The 16,917-nt window shown below is 38.8% G+C and overlaps 3 protein-coding genes across 5 annotated transcripts; all 3 read right to left on the reverse strand.

The window, feature by feature from the left end:
- Window positions 1-7: 7 nt before the first annotated feature.
- On the reverse strand, window positions 8-4,455 carry antkmt (adenine nucleotide translocase lysine methyltransferase). 2 transcript variants are annotated; one of them, XM_054758827.1, is made up of 6 exons: window positions 4,230-4,455; window positions 3,637-3,808; window positions 3,456-3,560; window positions 2,818-2,958; window positions 1,982-2,032; window positions 8-1,006 (listed from the first exon to the last, which is right to left on the reverse strand). In XM_054758827.1, the coding sequence occupies exons 2-6, from the start codon at window positions 3,796-3,798 to the stop codon at window positions 776-778; spliced, it is 690 nt and encodes a 229-aa protein (XP_054614802.1). In that variant the 5' UTR covers window positions 3,799-3,808; window positions 4,230-4,455; the 3' UTR covers window positions 8-775. The 2 variants fall into 2 exon arrangements, with proteins under 2 accessions (XP_054614802.1, XP_054614801.1); XM_054758826.1 differs by having other exon boundaries at window positions 424-1,006; window positions 4,099-4,429.
- A 159-nt stretch (window positions 4,456-4,614) lies between these two features.
- hirip3 (HIRA interacting protein 3) lies at window positions 4,615-9,792 on the reverse strand. Its single transcript, XM_054758825.1, has 8 exons — window positions 9,610-9,792; window positions 9,069-9,189; window positions 8,835-8,979; window positions 7,849-8,097; window positions 7,576-7,766; window positions 6,074-6,221; window positions 5,236-5,334; window positions 4,615-4,998 (listed from the first exon to the last, which is right to left on the reverse strand). Exons 1-8 carry the CDS (start codon window positions 9,681-9,683, stop codon window positions 4,820-4,822), a joined length of 1,206 nt encoding a protein of 401 aa, XP_054614800.1. The 5' UTR covers window positions 9,684-9,792; the 3' UTR covers window positions 4,615-4,819.
- A 167-nt stretch (window positions 9,793-9,959) lies between these two features.
- kctd13 (potassium channel tetramerization domain containing 13) lies at window positions 9,960-16,294 on the reverse strand. Of its 2 annotated transcripts, none has more exons than XM_054760711.1 (7): window positions 15,890-16,294; window positions 15,114-15,374; window positions 13,768-13,937; window positions 13,565-13,654; window positions 11,890-11,942; window positions 11,529-11,724; window positions 9,960-11,236 (listed from the first exon to the last, which is right to left on the reverse strand). In XM_054760711.1, exons 2-7 carry the CDS (start codon window positions 15,349-15,351, stop codon window positions 11,000-11,002), a joined length of 984 nt encoding a protein of 327 aa, XP_054616686.1. In that variant the 5' UTR covers window positions 15,352-15,374; window positions 15,890-16,294; the 3' UTR covers window positions 9,960-10,999. The 2 variants fall into 2 exon arrangements, with proteins under 2 accessions (XP_054616686.1, XP_054616687.1); XM_054760712.1 differs by lacking the exon at window positions 15,890-16,294 and adding an exon at window positions 15,672-15,883.
- Between the last annotated feature and the right edge of the window lie 623 nt (window positions 16,295-16,917).

Here is a 16,917-nt window from a genome sequence, read left to right on the forward strand (position 1 = left end):
TCAACCATTATGAGAGCCTACGCACATTGTTGAACTGCTGAAAGCATATAGGTTGAGTTTTCTAGAGGATATTTATTTTTTGAAGACATTTACAATTCTCATCTCTGCCATCTCTGAAAATGCCATTTTTGATAATCCCACGTTTACCTTAACATAAACAAATGCAATCATTTGTTTCGTGTTGCTGGCTTTCATTTTTAAAAATGTGTCCACCAGATAGTGATAGTTTTTCCCATGCAAAGCATGCGGCAACACATGCCTTCAAGAAAATGCATGAACATCAATGTTGCTTCTAATCATCTCAGGGCCTAATTATAATAATAATAAACAAAAATCTTCCTTTTTTCGGAATTTTTCCATCAATTGAAACGTTGGAATGACATAAGCATACTGGCCTTTCAAGGGTTAAAACCCCCCAAATATATTTTATATTTGCTATGTAGGCAAAACCTTTGAAACATTGACTCATTTACAATGGAAAAAGCTGAAACTATGCCATTAGAAACCAATGTGTGGGTATATCGACCTCTTGAGGGTTCAGACCGAAAACACCTTTCTGAGACTCATAAGTCAAAATGATTTATTTGTTTTCCAAGACAAAATTACTCATGAGAGCATGGGTGCTCTACTTGGACTTTCCAACAAAATTCTGTAGTACCTTGTAAGACATGTAGTCCCGCATTCTGTATTAATTTGATAAAATGTCCTTAAAATATTAATGTTTAAATAGAATAAAAAGTATGTTCATTACATATACTTAAAGTGTCCACTATGGTCAATGAAATGGTTTCTCTTTTCCATAGCTAACATCTCCATCTGTGGCTGTGAACTTCTTATCTTTATTTGGAGTGAGCTGTCTTTGTGCTTGCATGCTGTATGCCCAGGCTCTGTCCACCCCGTGTCCCTCAGTTCGGCACGGCTTCCAGTCAGGAAAGGGAAAACGGCCAGCGACCACTAAGGCGTCATCGGGAAGTTCAACCTCCATTTTCTCCTGCAGCAGTGAAAGCTACACAGGAAAAGGCAATATAACAAGCATGAATTATATTACTGTATTGACCCAAATACAAGACAAGTTCTTATTCAAACTTGTGAGTGACAGGGAGAAAAACTCTTGACACACTTGGGCAGAAGTAGTTTATATATATATAAGAACCAGGGGTGTCAAAAACAGCGCGTTAACGGCAGTAACTAATTTATTTCATGAATTACTTTAACATTTTTAGCGTAAATTACGCATGTGCACCGTGTCAACCCACACCTCTCTGTTATGATGACAGACGGGGGCACAATGGTGTCCCCACAGAGTCTGACGGTCTTTTATAACTTTATTCTGACCTGAACGCATCAACAGCAGTGCAATTGCACCACCATATACTGTATGTATCTCCAACTCACAAACACATCTCTAGTCCTCCTCGGAACAACACTTCCTCACATTACCCCTTGACTACAGCAAGGTGCATTCAGGGACACTCCGAACATCACAGTCAGTAAGTGGATATTCTTATTACTCACTAGCGTAACTCTTACTGCAGAAGTACACTTTGCTGCAGTTAAGTATGCTTGGAAATCCCAGAAAATAAAATCTACACTCGGTGCATTCAACTTAAAAATAATACGTGATGTCTTGCAACCCCTAATGGATCATAACAGGTTTAAAGTGTGATTCAAATGTTCTGCTACTATGAAAGAGACTGGTGTTAGATTTTCAGACATGCATGGTTATCGTTTTGCATGATTTACATATGCAGTTCATTTGGAGCTGTTAATACATACAAATACATCATGTCATTTATATTTTCTTAAATACAATAAAAGGTTAATTAATTTGAAAACTGATTAATTTTATGAACATTTTTAATCATTTGACAGCCCTAATAAGAATACAAGAAGGCCCATCTCGCTGAGACTTTTTCCTAGGGCCTTATATTCATGTCAGTCAGTATGGTTTTATGTAATTGCTGCTGTTTGTTTGACTCACCACACTGGGAGCTAAAAACACAGTAATGTTCTTGCATTCTGTCAAGTCCACCTACAAGGACAAACAAAACAGACTGTAAATATTTCACAATAATGTGTCTTAAATAACAAATAAAATGTTCCCATAGTGCTTTAACATTTCTATTTCGTATAAAGAAGAGTCAGTTGTTATTATTGTTTGATTGCTGAGAAGCATTCAGGAGGCTCAGGAGGTTGAGTGGTTGTTTCCCGACCTGATGGTTGCTGGTTTGATCCTCAGTCCTCGTGATATTGTTCAAAATACGGTATTCAAATACCGCCGTTTTTTTGTCCGCTAGCTACTCCAACATCAACCGCTTCAACACCATTCCAACATCAAAATGTTAGGCTAGATGGGCTATCTTATCAGGATTTTGTTCCCCATTGAAAATGAATGGACGATTTCAATGTCACCCCCCTATTGGTGGGAATTCATTGTACATTAAACATTACGTGTAACATTCTGCTTATTCTGTGCACTCTGCATTCTGTCGCATGGCTCAGGTCATGATGGTTGCTGGTTCAATCCTCAGTCGGTGAATAGATTTTAACAATCATTCTACATTTCAGTTCAGCATTCGCACGCAATTTCTACTGAAATTGCTTCATGGAGTAAGTACTTACTCGTGCTACTCTTCAGTTCAAAATCCATGTTTGTGTTATTACAGGATATTTGTTTTTTTTTTTTTTTTTACATCGGCATACAAACATTTAAGTCAAACTCTCCGCAGATGATATGTTTTTGGAGACTCTTTAGTGGGGTGCCATAACCTCAGAGTAGCCATAGTGTGTTGTTATGCCATAATACAAATGTCAAACCTTCCAAAGATCTTCTCTTCGGTAGGACACTTTGTCGTGATGACCTGCTCTCCATGCATGAAAGCGGGAAAAACGAACAAGCCAGGGGTTGAGCTCATAGCCGATAGCAGGCGTGAAGCCCTGTCGACAGGCCTCCAAAACCTACATTAAAGATGTGAATGACAACAATCACGCCAGGGAGTACACACATCACATTTTGGCAGCTATTTAATGATATATTTTCAAGGCTTTGTGTTACAGAAATTAAATTTGAATAAAACCTAAGCGTAGTCAGTGTCTTCCAAGGGAGGGGATCATGGTATGTTTCAGAATGTCACAGTACATGTTGGAATTCATAATTCCCTCAATTGAACTGCAGCTCCCCAGGGCCGGGAGCACTCATGCAGCCGCAGGCAATGCTGCTACCGCCACCATGCTTGACTGTAGGCAAGACACATTGTTGGTACACAGTTTTTACTCGATAATAGCTGTGTGTGGCCTCATTTTCAGTGGATAGTTCATCTAAACAGCTATACAAGCTGTACATGAACCATATCCACTAAACCTTATGATATAGTTGATAAGATATACTCTAATCAAGTGTTTGAAATGTGAGGGATAGTGTATTTCACCTCAGTACAAGACAATAATATACTTACTATGCGGCCATCACCAGATCCTAAATCCACGAGGCCTCCCTGTCGACCTCTCAGCAGTGTCATCACATTGCGCAGTTGGGCTTCACTGGCAGGTATGTACGGTACCTGGAAGACATAGTTAAGAACAGCGTAGAAAAAGATGGATTTCTCAAACCTGTGTACAAACAATAGTAGAGCATACCTGTAACCTCAATGGGACTTTTCGGAAGCCTGGCTGGAGGACTCCTACCCACATAGCATACACAGCGAGGCCAGTTCCAGCAGCAATCTGAGCAACATCCCAACCACTGAGGTCCCTTGTTTTCAGCTCAGCAAGCACTTCATCTGGGGAATCTTCATCCATTTCTGCATTACTAGATTGGAAAAAAAAAATCAACACATCATCAGCTGACTCAATATCAGGTTGTCATTATTTCCTGTTAGTCAGCTATTCAATACATGGTATTGTTACTAGTTATTACAAGTCAACTACATCAACAAATACTACTGATGTACTGTTAAATTAAAATTATTGATGGGGTCGTATCTGACAAAATGACAAAAATTCCATCCTAATACACATCTATTTCCGACGTATTCTTCGTCCGCATGTCCTAATATAAGCGGTGGTCCTTAGTATAGTTCAAGCAAAATAAAATGTTACCTCAATATATCCGAGAGAAGGGTTGACAGTCACAGCATAATATATTTTCTCAAATGCGTCACATATAAAATAATTATTTACTACCGCTAAACTCAATGTTATGTTAAAAAAAACTATCACAACTGACCTACCACAGAACGAACACATTAGCCGAACGGACAAGTCCGCTTGCAAATACGTCCGTCTAGCAGGCAACTTCAGTTTCAACAACTACAGTTCCGGTTATGTGACGTCATCTGACATGTACTGTATTTCTTGAGGACACAGGTAGGCTATCATATCATTTCATCACTGGTAAATGTTGCTTATTGTTACAGAATATAATAATGGAATGTTATATAATACTGTATGTACATAAACGTACAATATTAGTTTGTGTAAATGTGTAACTAATCAGATTAGCACCAGATATACTTGGACTACACTGTTAGTCACTTGGTTAGTTGTTGGGCACTCTTGCAGGTGTAAAAATGTTGAAACTGGGGCAAAATGTAGATCCAGTAGACTTTTATTTAGCACTAAATATATACATAATAAAATGCACTGAAATTCTACATTATACAACAATTTTTGATGTGCCAATCTTTGTATTGATTTTAGTTAACAAGGCTTTTTGAGCATTTATATAATATACATAACATAATACACTGTATCGAAAATATGGGTAATAATGAAAAAAGGAATCGCCTCCTTCAGCATGCTTGCATGAAGAACTAATGCCTTAGTCACTGTCTGCATCATCACTGATGATTCCTTGCAGGTTGGCCCAGTCTGTTGCTCTTCTGCGCCCTCGCTGTGTGTTTTCCTGATCGCTACCGGAGTCCGAGTTGAATGACCGCTGGTATGTAGCAGGCGGGGGGCGCTCGTGTTGCGCTAGGGCTCCTCTTCGTTTAGGCCGACCTGAGATAAAGGAACCATTGGTGATCAATATTTACATGTGTGTAACGTAAACCTCAACCAAACCCTTGAGTTACTAGTACATAATTAAAAGCTATCTTAATCTGATAAAAAGTTGTGCGTGCATTCAGTTTTCATTTAAAAAGGAAAGGAATGCACACAAAAAAGTGAAGCCAACTGCTGGTCCTGTTACCAACTTTTAACTGACTGATTTCCATCCCTTGGAAAGACAGTAGTCACCTTGTGTTTGTATGATGTTGTTGACATCCAGTTCAGCCAGTTCTTTAGCTTCTTCTTTCTTCAGACGTACCTTTTTACATTTCTCAATGGATGGCTGACCTGCAGAAAAAGATGCAAGTCACAGCTTAAAAATCAAATTCAAACATGATTAAAATGACGTGATGACATTTTTCACTACTTATAAATGATACACATAGCACTTCAGTACACTCTCATACACGTGTGTTGCTGGACTTTTAATGTGAAATTCTGTTTCTGAACCTGACCTGAATATAAAGATTATTTTATTTATTTATTTATTTATAAAGTCTGAAAATAACACTGAATTTCATACCTTGGGTCGAGAGCTTTACAAAAGCAAGCTGGCGCCTAACAACTGTTTTTCCCCCCGTCACTCACATACAACGGCCAAAACATGATCTTAAAAATGTGTTCATTTTGTCCTAAAAATATTTCCCCAAAAATGGGTCTTGAAAAAGAGAGGAGATCTTATAACCGGGTCAATACGGTAAAGTGTAATCCAAGAGTTGTATCAAACATTCTGTACTTCAAATACAACAATGCCCCCCTTTGATCAGGGGTGGCCAAAGTGCGGCCTGGGGGCCATTTGCGGCCTGCTGTAAAAATATAATGTAACAAGAAAACTGAAACATAAATAAACAGCAGAAATGGAAAAATTTGAAGCATTTTACAAGAATAAAGTCAAAATATTTGGACACCCCAGCTTTAGAGTGACCAAAGAGCTATTCATTTAACTACATGTTTATTACTGTGGTGTACAACAACTATCTACTGTATGTACAGTTCTCGGTGTGATTCAGTTTGCATTCCCACTAACCGTGAACACCAAGCTCCTCCAGCTCCTTCTTTAGAACAGCCACCGTGGCACGAACGCTGCGACAACCATCGAGCAGCTTCTTGTAATTGCGCCTCTCGCCACAGAGAGAAATGTAACGCTTGAGCCTCACCACTGCTTTGTGGTCATCCTACATCAATGACAGATAGGAAACACTCATGAATTCAAGAAGTAAGTCGGAACAAAACACATAAATCACATCTTCAACAAAGGTAAAAGCGATCTTAAATGTTAATTTATCCCTTTCATTCGTCATTTATATGCATTTAGAATTCTTATATGTACTGTATGTAAAACTATAAAAAAACATTGTGACTTGTGGCATAGATGTGTTAGTCACAAAGTCATGACACCATAAAAGGGCGACAGAGCTGACCTCTGGTTCCAGCTTCCACGTACTAGCAAGCTAATAGGATGCCAACAAGGACGTTTTGTGATAAAAGCACATTAAGAACACAGATGGCCTCATGCTGTGTATTAATAACACGACATGACGCGCACCATATGCTACGCTAACCGGAAAATGTACACAAACGGAGGAAAAATTTGGGGGTAAATTTTCAAAGTTAACTCAAAAACACGCAAACCAGGGTGTTCAATCCACTGTGCAGTGTCCCTCGTTTGTCACGGTTAATTGGTTCCAAACCTGACTGCGATAAGTAAATTTCCGTGAAGTAGGATTCAATATTAACAAATGGAATATTTTCTTAGTGATCATCTTTACATTTGTATTACCCAATATAGTAGATATAATCAGAGAAAATAAGACATAAATAAGGTAACTTAGACTCACATGTTAGCAGGTCCTACTTCTCTTCGGTGACTTCTGCCTCATCAATGTATTGTAATGGCAACTTTAAAGGGCTTTACACTCATATTACTCAACATAGTAGACACAATACAAGTAAATAAGCCATTTAAGACGTAAAAACTCCTGCTTGTGTGTGTCACAGTAAATGTGTTCCCTAGGGGACCTTAGAGGCGGGCAGACAGGAAGTGACGGAGGTTCAGAGTTGAGTTTTAGCTTGTCGGGAGTTGCGGCCCCCGTGTTGTTATTATGATTATGATGTTATTTTAATTGTGCCTGTTGTGAATGAATTTAAACCTGCAATAAATGCCTCTTCTGGTGATCACGTCTGGTGCCTGTCTCACCGAACAATTACTGACACCTCGTGGCCAATGTAGACTACTACATCCACAGTCAGAATGCTTCCTTGTGTTTGTATAGCATTTCATTTAGCTAGTTCATTTAGCCATTTCTATGCTTGAAAATGCTTAATTTAGGCCAATAATAAGTACAATTTGCTTAAATATGCATTTTTTTCTTTACTATTAGGCTGTATTCAACCAAAAAACAGTGATTATTAATTAATTAATTTTTGAAAACCCGCCAGAGAGTGATGTTTGAGCCACAATGTAGCAAAGGACAACAGTTTCCCTAACTGAGTAGTGAAGGAGATGTTTCTTATCAATCGCAGACTCACCTTCTGGCTTTTCGCACCACCATCTTCCTCTTTTTTCCTCGATTTCTTTTTGCCACCATCTTGATCTTTTTCTTTCTTTTTATTGACTCGCTTAGTTTGGGTCTCCATTTCCCGATCATCATCCAAAGAGGGCAGGGAAGACGAATCAGAATCGACCTGGTTTGTGTCCTTTTCCGCCACGACTTTTTCCTCTATATTCCATAAAAGCGATTCATACTAAAAGTGTTATGGAGAATCATTACTGACTGGACAGAATAAAGTATGGATTTTCACCTTTTTCACTTTCATCAGAAGACACATGGCGGTTCTGCTTGTCACTCTTGTCTGAGTCACTTTCATCTTCTGCGCTCTGGTCTGTTTTCTTCTTTGGCGTGTTGCTTTTTAACTCTGCAGCCACGTCCTTATCTTTAGAGTCTTCTTCACGCTGTCCATTTGCCAATTCCTCCACTGCATTCCCCGATTTAGTTTTCATTTCTTGTCCCGCCTCACTCGCCACACTTTCTTCGCTGCCGTCCTCTGATTCTGCCATTGGGCAGATGAAAATAAAACAAATCTTAGGTTATAAAACACAGCAGAACACAACTCAGATCCTTAACACCCGAGGTTTGGTACGACATTGGTGCATCTGATGTTCCAATCAATTGGCCATTGATCAATATCGGCCGATTTCCGTAAAAAACACGATCGGCATATGCCGACAAATGCCGTTCAAAGACAAACACAAAAACCAGAGAACAGTATAAAGACGATGGCCACACTGTTTGAGTGGAGATCAGCTTGGTAAATAAAGTAGTATACAATTTCAATGTTGCCAGTTGGACACTCCTGCAACCTGGACACTGAATGTATTATGTTTTAAGTTTAGCAGGACATATTTATATCTAATAAAGATATGTATTTGTATAATTTTATTCTGTTAATTTTGTTATCTTGAGCTAAAAAATAAATATTGAACAGTTTATTTCCCATACTCCAAAATATGCATCAAATTAAATTCTGGTTTGTGTCAAATAGTACAAAAATTCTTTCACACAAAAAAAGGCAGAAAAAAAAACAATCCGCTCAAACATTTATTTTTTAATAATGACCTATTCATAATAATTACCTAAATAAATTGAAAAATGTACTGTTAATCCAAGTGATTGGTGTCAGCCCATCTCACTCATGGATGATCGGCTCATCCCTACATATAATGTGTGAATAGTTGTGCTGTTTATAAACAGGTATAGTACTTCCATATTTAACCTTTATAAACTCACCAGACGCGGAGCTGACATGACAACGGGATTTCTTTTGCTTGGACGCAACCTCACATTCACTCTCACTTGCAGAATTTTCCCTCTCTCTTTTTCTTTTGTTGTGGGTGTCCTCCGTCACTGACTCACTTCCACTTTCGGGTGTGTCCTATCGAGCAAAATCAAATACTTTAGGTTGTGCACAAGGGTAGAGTTTTCAGCGCATTTTCTCTTTCTGGGCAGTAATAATTTGAATACCTGCATTTTCATCAGTTCCTCCTCAACCACTTGTTTCAGTAAACCTTTGGAAGATGGACTTAGGGATTCACCTCCGATGTGGGCCAAATATCGCCGTTTTAACGTTCCCAAAGTAAGCAAGCTAAAAAAAAACACAATATTATTATCAAACTGCAAGAAACCATACTGTAAAAAGACAAAAGAATGGGGAAAATAGTTTAGTGTCAACGAGTGTCCAGCAGATGTCGCTCATGAACAGCTGTCACCTCACTCGCCATCGTAACTTGACGTAACTATACGTGCTAGCTTGTGCTACAAGGCTCGTTGACGCGTCGTAATTCTTAACAGGTCTGCGCTTTAGAATGGGTTTGCAATGCCTTTGCTTAAATACACCTGAATACTCATTCTGAAAGAGCGTCTGCGACATTAACTCTGCCTAGCTTCTCATATTTGCTACCAGCTACTGTCAGCACGAGCTCACATTAGAAGCTAACTACTGTATAATCATTAGACATTACGTACATGCTCACACGACCTTTTGGATATTTAAAAGAAAGAGTACCTTAAATCCTGCTCATCACGGAGTTGTCCGCAGACAAACCTGCGGATAGTTTTCATTTCACTCACAGGCGACATGTTTTATGGCGGCGATTCAACCTGTTGGCGGGAGTGGGTAAGAGGAAGTGACGTCACACACCAATGTTTTTTCCGGTTGTGGAAAAACTTTTACAAGAACGATGAAATAGTTGGAAAATTAAAAAAAAAACTGCAGAAATGTAAAAACTGCTGTAATTTTATGAGAACAAAGTCAAAATGTAAAGAGAAAAAGTGAGTATTCTAATGAGAAAAGTTTTACGAGAATAAACTTGTACATTAGGAAAAATAATAAAAAATAAAAGACAAAAAGCAAGCTGGATTTCTTAATTTATTTAAAACAGTTCTCACCACAATTGGACGGAAGAGGAAGTAGTGCATCGTGTTATAAGGATTGGGTTTTTTGAAAAATGAGACACACATTGTCCAGTGTTTAAGTTTAGCTTTTAGGTTTGCACGAAAGATCTGAGAGTACTAAAAATCCTCCAATGAGAGTGGGAAATGTACAAAAACATAAAAATGCTACCCTGGACGTATTAAGATTGGTGTGAGGCCAATAATGTTGAGCAAATATCAGTGGTTTGGTATAAGACATGAAGAAAAGTGAAAGGTCATGGCTCAGAATAAAATACATTAGAATCACCTACAGGCATGTTCCTCTTTAAACAAGCTTAAATACAACTTTAGTCATTTACAGAAATTAAAATTCTGATGTGTGCTATGAAGTGCAAATGGATACCCACTTGAACATGTTAACACTGCGATTGCATACAAAAGTTAAATACATGACAATAAATTAGGTTCATAAATTAATTAAAAAAAAACAACTTACAACGCGACAGCAGAAATAATTTAAATAGACAATTGGAGCTGCTCAAAAATCTCATTCTTAGACAACTTCACAAAAATAATGGCTACGCAGGCTATTCCAGTGTTAACATATCTAAGCAAAAATAAAAATTTAAAAAAGCATCCCGAGCATCCCATGCTTATTACTGTCAAGAAACACCTTGTCTATTTGTGAAAAGGTGGACAACCTGACAAAATAAAAGCAGATTAAGCCTGAAACAGTGTTCCCAAAAAGTCAAACACAGTGGAGGCTGCCAGTGCATATCATCAACACCCACATCCAATGGCGGCCAAGAATATTGATGCCAGTTTCACATCCCAGGCTGTTTTTCCTATTTAAAAAGCTGTACACAACCGTTTATCCTGTAAACATAACATCGTCGTCTTGCTTCAGTTACAACGCACTACTCAGGCAGTGACACAGTGACATCTAACAATCACGCTATTGCCATCATCACAGGCATCTCCGAGAGCAGGTCGGTCTCGCATGCCTTTTTGTCTTCACATTGTTAATCTTTGTACACAGTTTGCTGGCCGTGCCCTCTTTCGTCGTGCATTATGTGCCTCCTGACGTGGATTCTCCGCACTCGCCTGTCCCCGCCCATTACACCCTCTTCTTCTGACTGGCCCACTGAGGAACCTCTTGAGTCTACGAGGTGCAAGCCTCCCGGACCAGATCTTCTGCTGTTCTCGTATATGAGGATATTGAGGGTTTCTTCAAAAATCCGAGCCTCGGGAAATTCAACCTAAAACCACAGATGAAGTTGAACGTGAGTGTGAAAGCCTCATTCAAACAACCACTGCTGTGGAAATTCAGGTTTAGGAATGTGATAATTGCATGTCACTAACATATTTTTGATCAGCTCCACCTAAAAGAACCAGCTGCATAAGCACGTGTTGACTGATGAGACTGGAAGTGTCGAGCATTAAAATCAATCACCGTCACAAAATTCCACACATTTCTGTCCTATTCTTATTATCCTTGCAAGTCACCATTTCCAATTCTGTTTAAACCCGGCAACGTTTGGTCACACTTACTTTGGTCTGCTTCTTCTCTGTGGCATAGACGATGGACGTGCAGCACACTTCAGCTATCTTACGACCTTCGCCGTAAAAAGACCAGCAGCAGATCTCATCCCCCAGCACGTCTTTGACGAACAGGACTCGGCCATTGAAGCGAAGGACGAGTTTGTCAAACAGTTCGATGTTCTTCAACAAGTTGTCATCAGAATTGCTTGTTGAAAAGTGAAAAGACAAGGCAGGAGTACATCATGAACATTATTAGTAAGCAGAATTGGTCACACACGTCTGAATACAAATGCCGAAGTAGGGAGTTATGGAAAGTCTGGAAAGGTCAGTGTTTGTGTGGGCGTGGCCTCAAGAGGCAGACTAATTTTACCTGGTATATGAGTATTTGTTGTTCCCTCTGTTGTTCTGCAACTTTACAACCGGCTGTAAAAACAAAAGACAACACAATAAATCACAGTTGTCCGCAGAATCACAAGCGCGCACGCGCGCGCACACGCACACACACACACACGAGTGCTCAACGAGGACGTGCCGTATGATCAATGCCAGGGGTTCTCACACTTTTTCAGCCTGCGAGCTACTTTTAAAATGACCAGGTCCCAAAGATCTACCCCCTACTATAAATACAGAAAATATATATATATATTTACTGTATTTCTAAAAAAAAATGAGTACATATTTATGTACGTTATACTGTACATGCATATCAGGGGTGCACACTTTTTCAGCGTGCAAGTCAAAATAATCTACCTCTTTCTATAACACATAAAATCTAACCGGTAAACTTTGAAATACTATTGTAAATATTCATGATTAGTATTTCACATTTATTTATCAAAATTGACAGGTTATCAAAGTAGTTGATATCATAATTATATTCAATACAGCAATACAGATAATTACACATAATTCCTCAATAGTTGTGTACATAACCTGAGTACTGGTAATATGTCAGCCAAAATAGCTACGTAATGTTCATTAGGAGACACAGCTCATCCAGTTAGCATCTGCTATCATACATTACTGATATACAAGAATTGAAAAGGAATATGCAAAAGACAATGCAGCCAAAGTCAAGGCAACATATTAAAAAGGTTTCAGCAATGTGCACAGTTTCCATTTCATCATGAAATAATAGTTTAAGAAGTGGGCGTGTAGAAAACACTGATTCCTGCAGTGGAGTTCATGACGCAAAGCATCAAACAATACACTTTTTTTTTTCTACATAACTAGACGCTACAAGTGAACAGATAACTTTTGTTATAGATATAAGGATCTTACTGTCGAGTTAGTTTATCCCAAATCAGAATAATAAAGATGAAAGTTGCATCTCCGTGTGTAGCTTGAAACGCCGCGAGGGAGCAAGCGCGAATCAGGAGGGGAGCTTAATGTCAGCTGACTGATGCCACACGACATCTACCAAGTGACGTTTACGCCATCGATCCAAACTACCTTGGCGGTCTACCGGTAGTTCGCCATCAATGTAATGGGAACCCCTGATCAATGCAATCCTTCCTGCCGGTTAATGAAAACCATCACCCAACATAACAGGAATACACAAAACATCCTAAAATAAACAGATACACATGCGTAAGCACAGGTGCAACAGGCGTGGAAACTTGTGTCATATCATAAAGCCAAAACACCCAAAAACAAAAAAAGAACATGAAGGAACTTATAAATGTGTTCTTTCAAAAAGTGTATGTGCATTTTTTTAACAAAAAAGGAATATATATATAAATATATACAGTTTTATTTTTTCTAATAATTATTTTAAAAACGAATTGATTATTTTAGGATAAGCGGCATACAAAAAGGATGGATAATTTATTATTTTTATTAACTCTAAAGACCAAGTAAATTACACATGTGCCTTATACAAATGATTGCTAATCAGGAAGGTCATGTCAAACAAGTAACCTCCACATAACTAGTTATCATCTCAGCACCAAATGGAATAGTGACCCATGGTGTAAATCCCGAAATGACAAGAATATCATCTGCTGAGTAATAGATATTTGTCATCCATTGAATTTACAGAGTACCTTTCTGCAGGTCGCTATCATCTTCTGCTCTTCTTTGGCTGACGTGATCATGGGGATGCGACACACACTTTCAAATACGTCCTTTTGTTTCTACAGTGGGAAACAGCACCATTTATATACTACTAGGTCAAGATAATTGTTCAGGTTAATGCACTTGCTAAATGACAACTAGTTACGCTAACTGGACTAACAAAACACTTTACCTGCATGGCGGTGAGGCAGTGCTGGATGAGTCCCTGGACCCTGTAGTACTGGGCCTCTTTCAGGACCTCGTCAAGTTCTCTGTGGTCGTCGGGGAGTGGCACCGAGCCATCTCGTAGGAAGTTCAAAATGAGTCCAAAATGTCGCCCACTTCGATCTAAAATGACCCATCCTGGTGCAGAAAGAGAAAGCAGAATCAGCCACTTGAATTCTTTAACAAATGTGCTAACATACAGTTAGGCCTGTCATGATAATCAATAAATCAATTAACCGCATGATCACATTGCCGACCTCGATATATCGACATTTGCATTTGCGTTTGCTCCTCTCTCTCTACCAAACAGGTAGGATGACAGGAGGATTCACTCTGTGCGTCTTGTCTCAATACCTGGGCGCGTTGCTTCTATAGCGGAATGAACGGGAGTGAGTGAACCCTCCTGTCAGTCATTGAGCCTTTTTCTCCAGGTGGGTGGAGGCAAGGCCGCTAGCGAGTGCACACAGAGTGCTGCGTCGTGACGAGTGAAGGCGCCACAGCCCCAGTGTGAGAATATTTTGGTTTTAAACGGAATGAACACGATGAGCCCTTGGACACCGGCAAGCTGATATTGACGAAGAAGGTGAATATGACCATGCGCACCTCAAATACAAACATTCTGTACAGTTTTCCTACCCGTGGAAAAAAAACTGCTGCTTGAGGTGCAGCGGAACCTTCGTCCCAACAGCCAACGCTTTCTGGGGCGTTTGGTCGGCAGAGTAAATATACACAAAATGGTGCGTGCTCAAAGACAGTGTCATTTGCTACATTTTAAGCCTTACTGTTAAGGAATAATACCCAATGTTCATTATTTATTGAAGTGCAAGTTTGTTTACAAAGACTTGATACTCCATTTTATTTATTGTTTTTATTTATTGTGTTTTTTATTGGAGTGTTTTTTTTTCTTAACCGAGACTCTCTCTATTTTTTATTGTTTTTGGTTATGATTGTGATTTTTATTTAAGTACAATTTGTGGTAAAAGAGACAGAGTCCATTTTATTTTGATTGTTTTTTTTTTGTTGGTACAATTTATGAAATGAAAGTTTATTGCTTTTGATAGGGCGTACTCGTTTTATTATGTCATGTATTATCATTACATTAATGAAAAAATGGTGTGAAAATAATGTTGACAATAATATCGTTGATCGGCAGTAATTTGTAGGACAATTATCATCTAGGAAAATTTGTCATCGTGCCTATATAAAGTTGAACCCAATTTGCAAGAGCTGAAATCTGACAATTACGTGACAAAATTGCATACATAAATAAATAACCAAATACATATGAAAGCACTATTTGTCTGCTCTACTCACCATCTGAGTCAATGGTCACCTTGGTTCCTCCATTGCATATACTCTGCAGCACACTTTCCTCCTTGGTCAGTGTCTGGACAGTAGTAAAGTGCAGCGAGCCACCCACATTCAACTTGACATACTTGCTTCCCAGCAGGCCCTGATGTCTTTGTTCAACGGCGCTCTGGAAAGCCGGCTGGGAGACAGCAGACCGGGCAGAGATGGCAGCATGACTGCCGACTGACGCCTCAGCAGACATGGGACTGAATGGTTCCTCTCCCACTGACACAAGAGGAAACGAGAGCGATGTTTATAATGGAGCGGAAAAAGGAATTACCATCACTGTGGATTTTATGGTTTGAGCTGAGTTTCTGTGGAAAACAGCATCTGACTAGGATTACACAGAAATCCAGTTATAAACAGAGATGTTTGCATTCATTCAAAAGAACAATACTGTATGTAGATTTAAATCATGGTTAACCTGACCTTCTTTCTTTAGCATTCTGTCAAATACTTACACTATTTACAATTTTTTTCAAAACAATATCATAAAATAATTTTTGCAAAATGACATTTCACCTGAGTGCTCTCCGAGAAGGACTTAGTATTAACTTTGACTTTGATCATAAGTTGTGACATATTTATGCGAGGCCATACGCCATGCATTATATCGAACGCTGAATGCTCGAATGGAATGTTGAGATAAAAAAAAAACAAGTAAGATGTTACTAAAAATTTAATGCCGAGACGTCATCATTTCGCATTGTTGTGGCGTATTATTAATAAGTTGTACTTACAACGCTGAACATCAAAAGGGAACTGGAGAATTGAAGCAATCTCTTAAAACGTTTGCTAATTGTGCAACTGCTAATGAGTCCGAGAGAAAACTCAACTAACCTGCTTGTGTGAACAAGCAAAATCGTTCTAATTATTCTGCAGCGTAGCTAAGGTTTGACAGTTCATTTTAACGCCCGCTAGCTTAGCCAAATCAAAATGGCAACATCGTCTAGTTCATTTTGATTCGTAACTCCTCGTCTCAGGTTGGTTTCGCTCGCGGTACTAAACTTTAGTAGCAAGACATAAAAAATATGCCTTCACGAATATAACAGCCAAATTAATACTGTGCCATAAGGATTATTCCATGTTAATCTACGAAGCTAACTGGGTCACACGGAAACGAAAGCGCCACATCTTCCGGTATTTTCTTCTTCTACTGCCTCTAAATCGGCATAGGAAAGGAAGCATATATGTGACTGCCCCCTATCGAAATAAACGCAAATAGCACTTCAGATTGTTCTGACTTCTGACTAGTCATTTTTATTTTTTACATTGCCTATATTTAGCAGATATTCTTAGGGTCATATTTGTATTATACCAGGGATGTCCAAAGTGTTTTTATTAGCTCATTGTAAAAATATAATTTCACAAGAAGACAAAAAATAATAATAATTAGCTGTAATAAAAAAAAATAAAGTCAAAATATTTTTAAAAAAGTCATATTGGAACGAAAAAAGTGGCAATGTTACGAGAATTAACGTGATTTTAGTTGCGTAGTTGAAATATTTTTAAAAATATAATATATTTAAAATGTGTAATATTAGGAAAAATCCCTGTGCGTGCGAGGGTTTTCTCCAGGTACTCCGGGTTTCCTCCCACATTCCAAAAACATGCACGTTAGGTTAACTGGAGACTCTAAATTGCCCATAGGTATGAATATGAGTGTGAGTGGTTGTTTGTCTATATGTGCCCTGCCATTGGCTGGCCACCAGTCCGACCGCCTCTTGCCCGAAGTCAGCTGGGATAGGCTCCAGCATACTCACGACCC

The sequence above is a fragment of the Dunckerocampus dactyliophorus genome, chromosome 18, assembly GCF_027744805.1.
Source record: "Dunckerocampus dactyliophorus isolate RoL2022-P2 chromosome 18, RoL_Ddac_1.1, whole genome shotgun sequence".
Classification (NCBI taxonomy): domain Eukaryota; kingdom Metazoa; phylum Chordata; class Actinopteri; order Syngnathiformes; family Syngnathidae; genus Dunckerocampus; species Dunckerocampus dactyliophorus.

What these genes read in the sequence shown, in the direction of transcription:
- kctd13 (XM_054760711.1), bottom strand. Translation starts at nt 15,351, where the DNA reads ATGTCTGCTGAGGCGTCAGTCGGCAGTCATGCTGCCATCTCTGCCCGG. An exon ending in GGTGACCATTGACTCAGATG is followed by an intron (nt 13,938 to 15,113) that starts GTGAGTAGAGCA and finishes TTTCTGCACCAG; the next exon opens with GATGGGTCATTTTAGATCGA. An exon ending in ACTGCCTCACCGCCATGCAG is followed by an intron (nt 13,655 to 13,767) that starts GTAAAGTGTTTT and finishes TTCCCACTGTAG; the next exon opens with AAACAAAAGGACGTATTTGA.
- antkmt (XM_054758827.1), bottom strand. Translation starts at nt 3,798, where the DNA reads ATGGATGAAGATTCCCCAGATGAAGTGCTTGCTGAGCTGAAAACAAGG. An exon ending in AAGTCCCATTGAGGTTACAG is followed by an intron (nt 3,561 to 3,636) that starts GTATGCTCTACT and finishes TATGTCTTCCAG; the next exon opens with GTACCGTACATACCTGCCAG. An exon ending in GAAGAGAAGATCTTTGGAAG is followed by an intron (nt 2,033 to 2,817) that starts GTTTGACATTTG and finishes TTGTCCTTGTAG; the next exon opens with GTGGACTTGACAGAATGCAA.
- hirip3 (XM_054758825.1), bottom strand. Translation starts at nt 9,683, where the DNA reads ATGTCGCCTGTGAGTGAAATGAAAACTATCCGCAGGTTTGTCTGCGGA. An exon ending in CGTGATGAGCAGGATTTAAG is followed by an intron (nt 9,190 to 9,609) that starts GTACTCTTTCTT and finishes GTTTTTTTTTAG; the next exon opens with CTTGCTTACTTTGGGAACGT. An exon ending in GTGGTGCGAAAAGCCAGAAG is followed by an intron (nt 6,222 to 7,575) that starts GTGAGTCTGCGA and finishes TCATTGATGTAG; the next exon opens with GATGACCACAAAGCAGTGGT.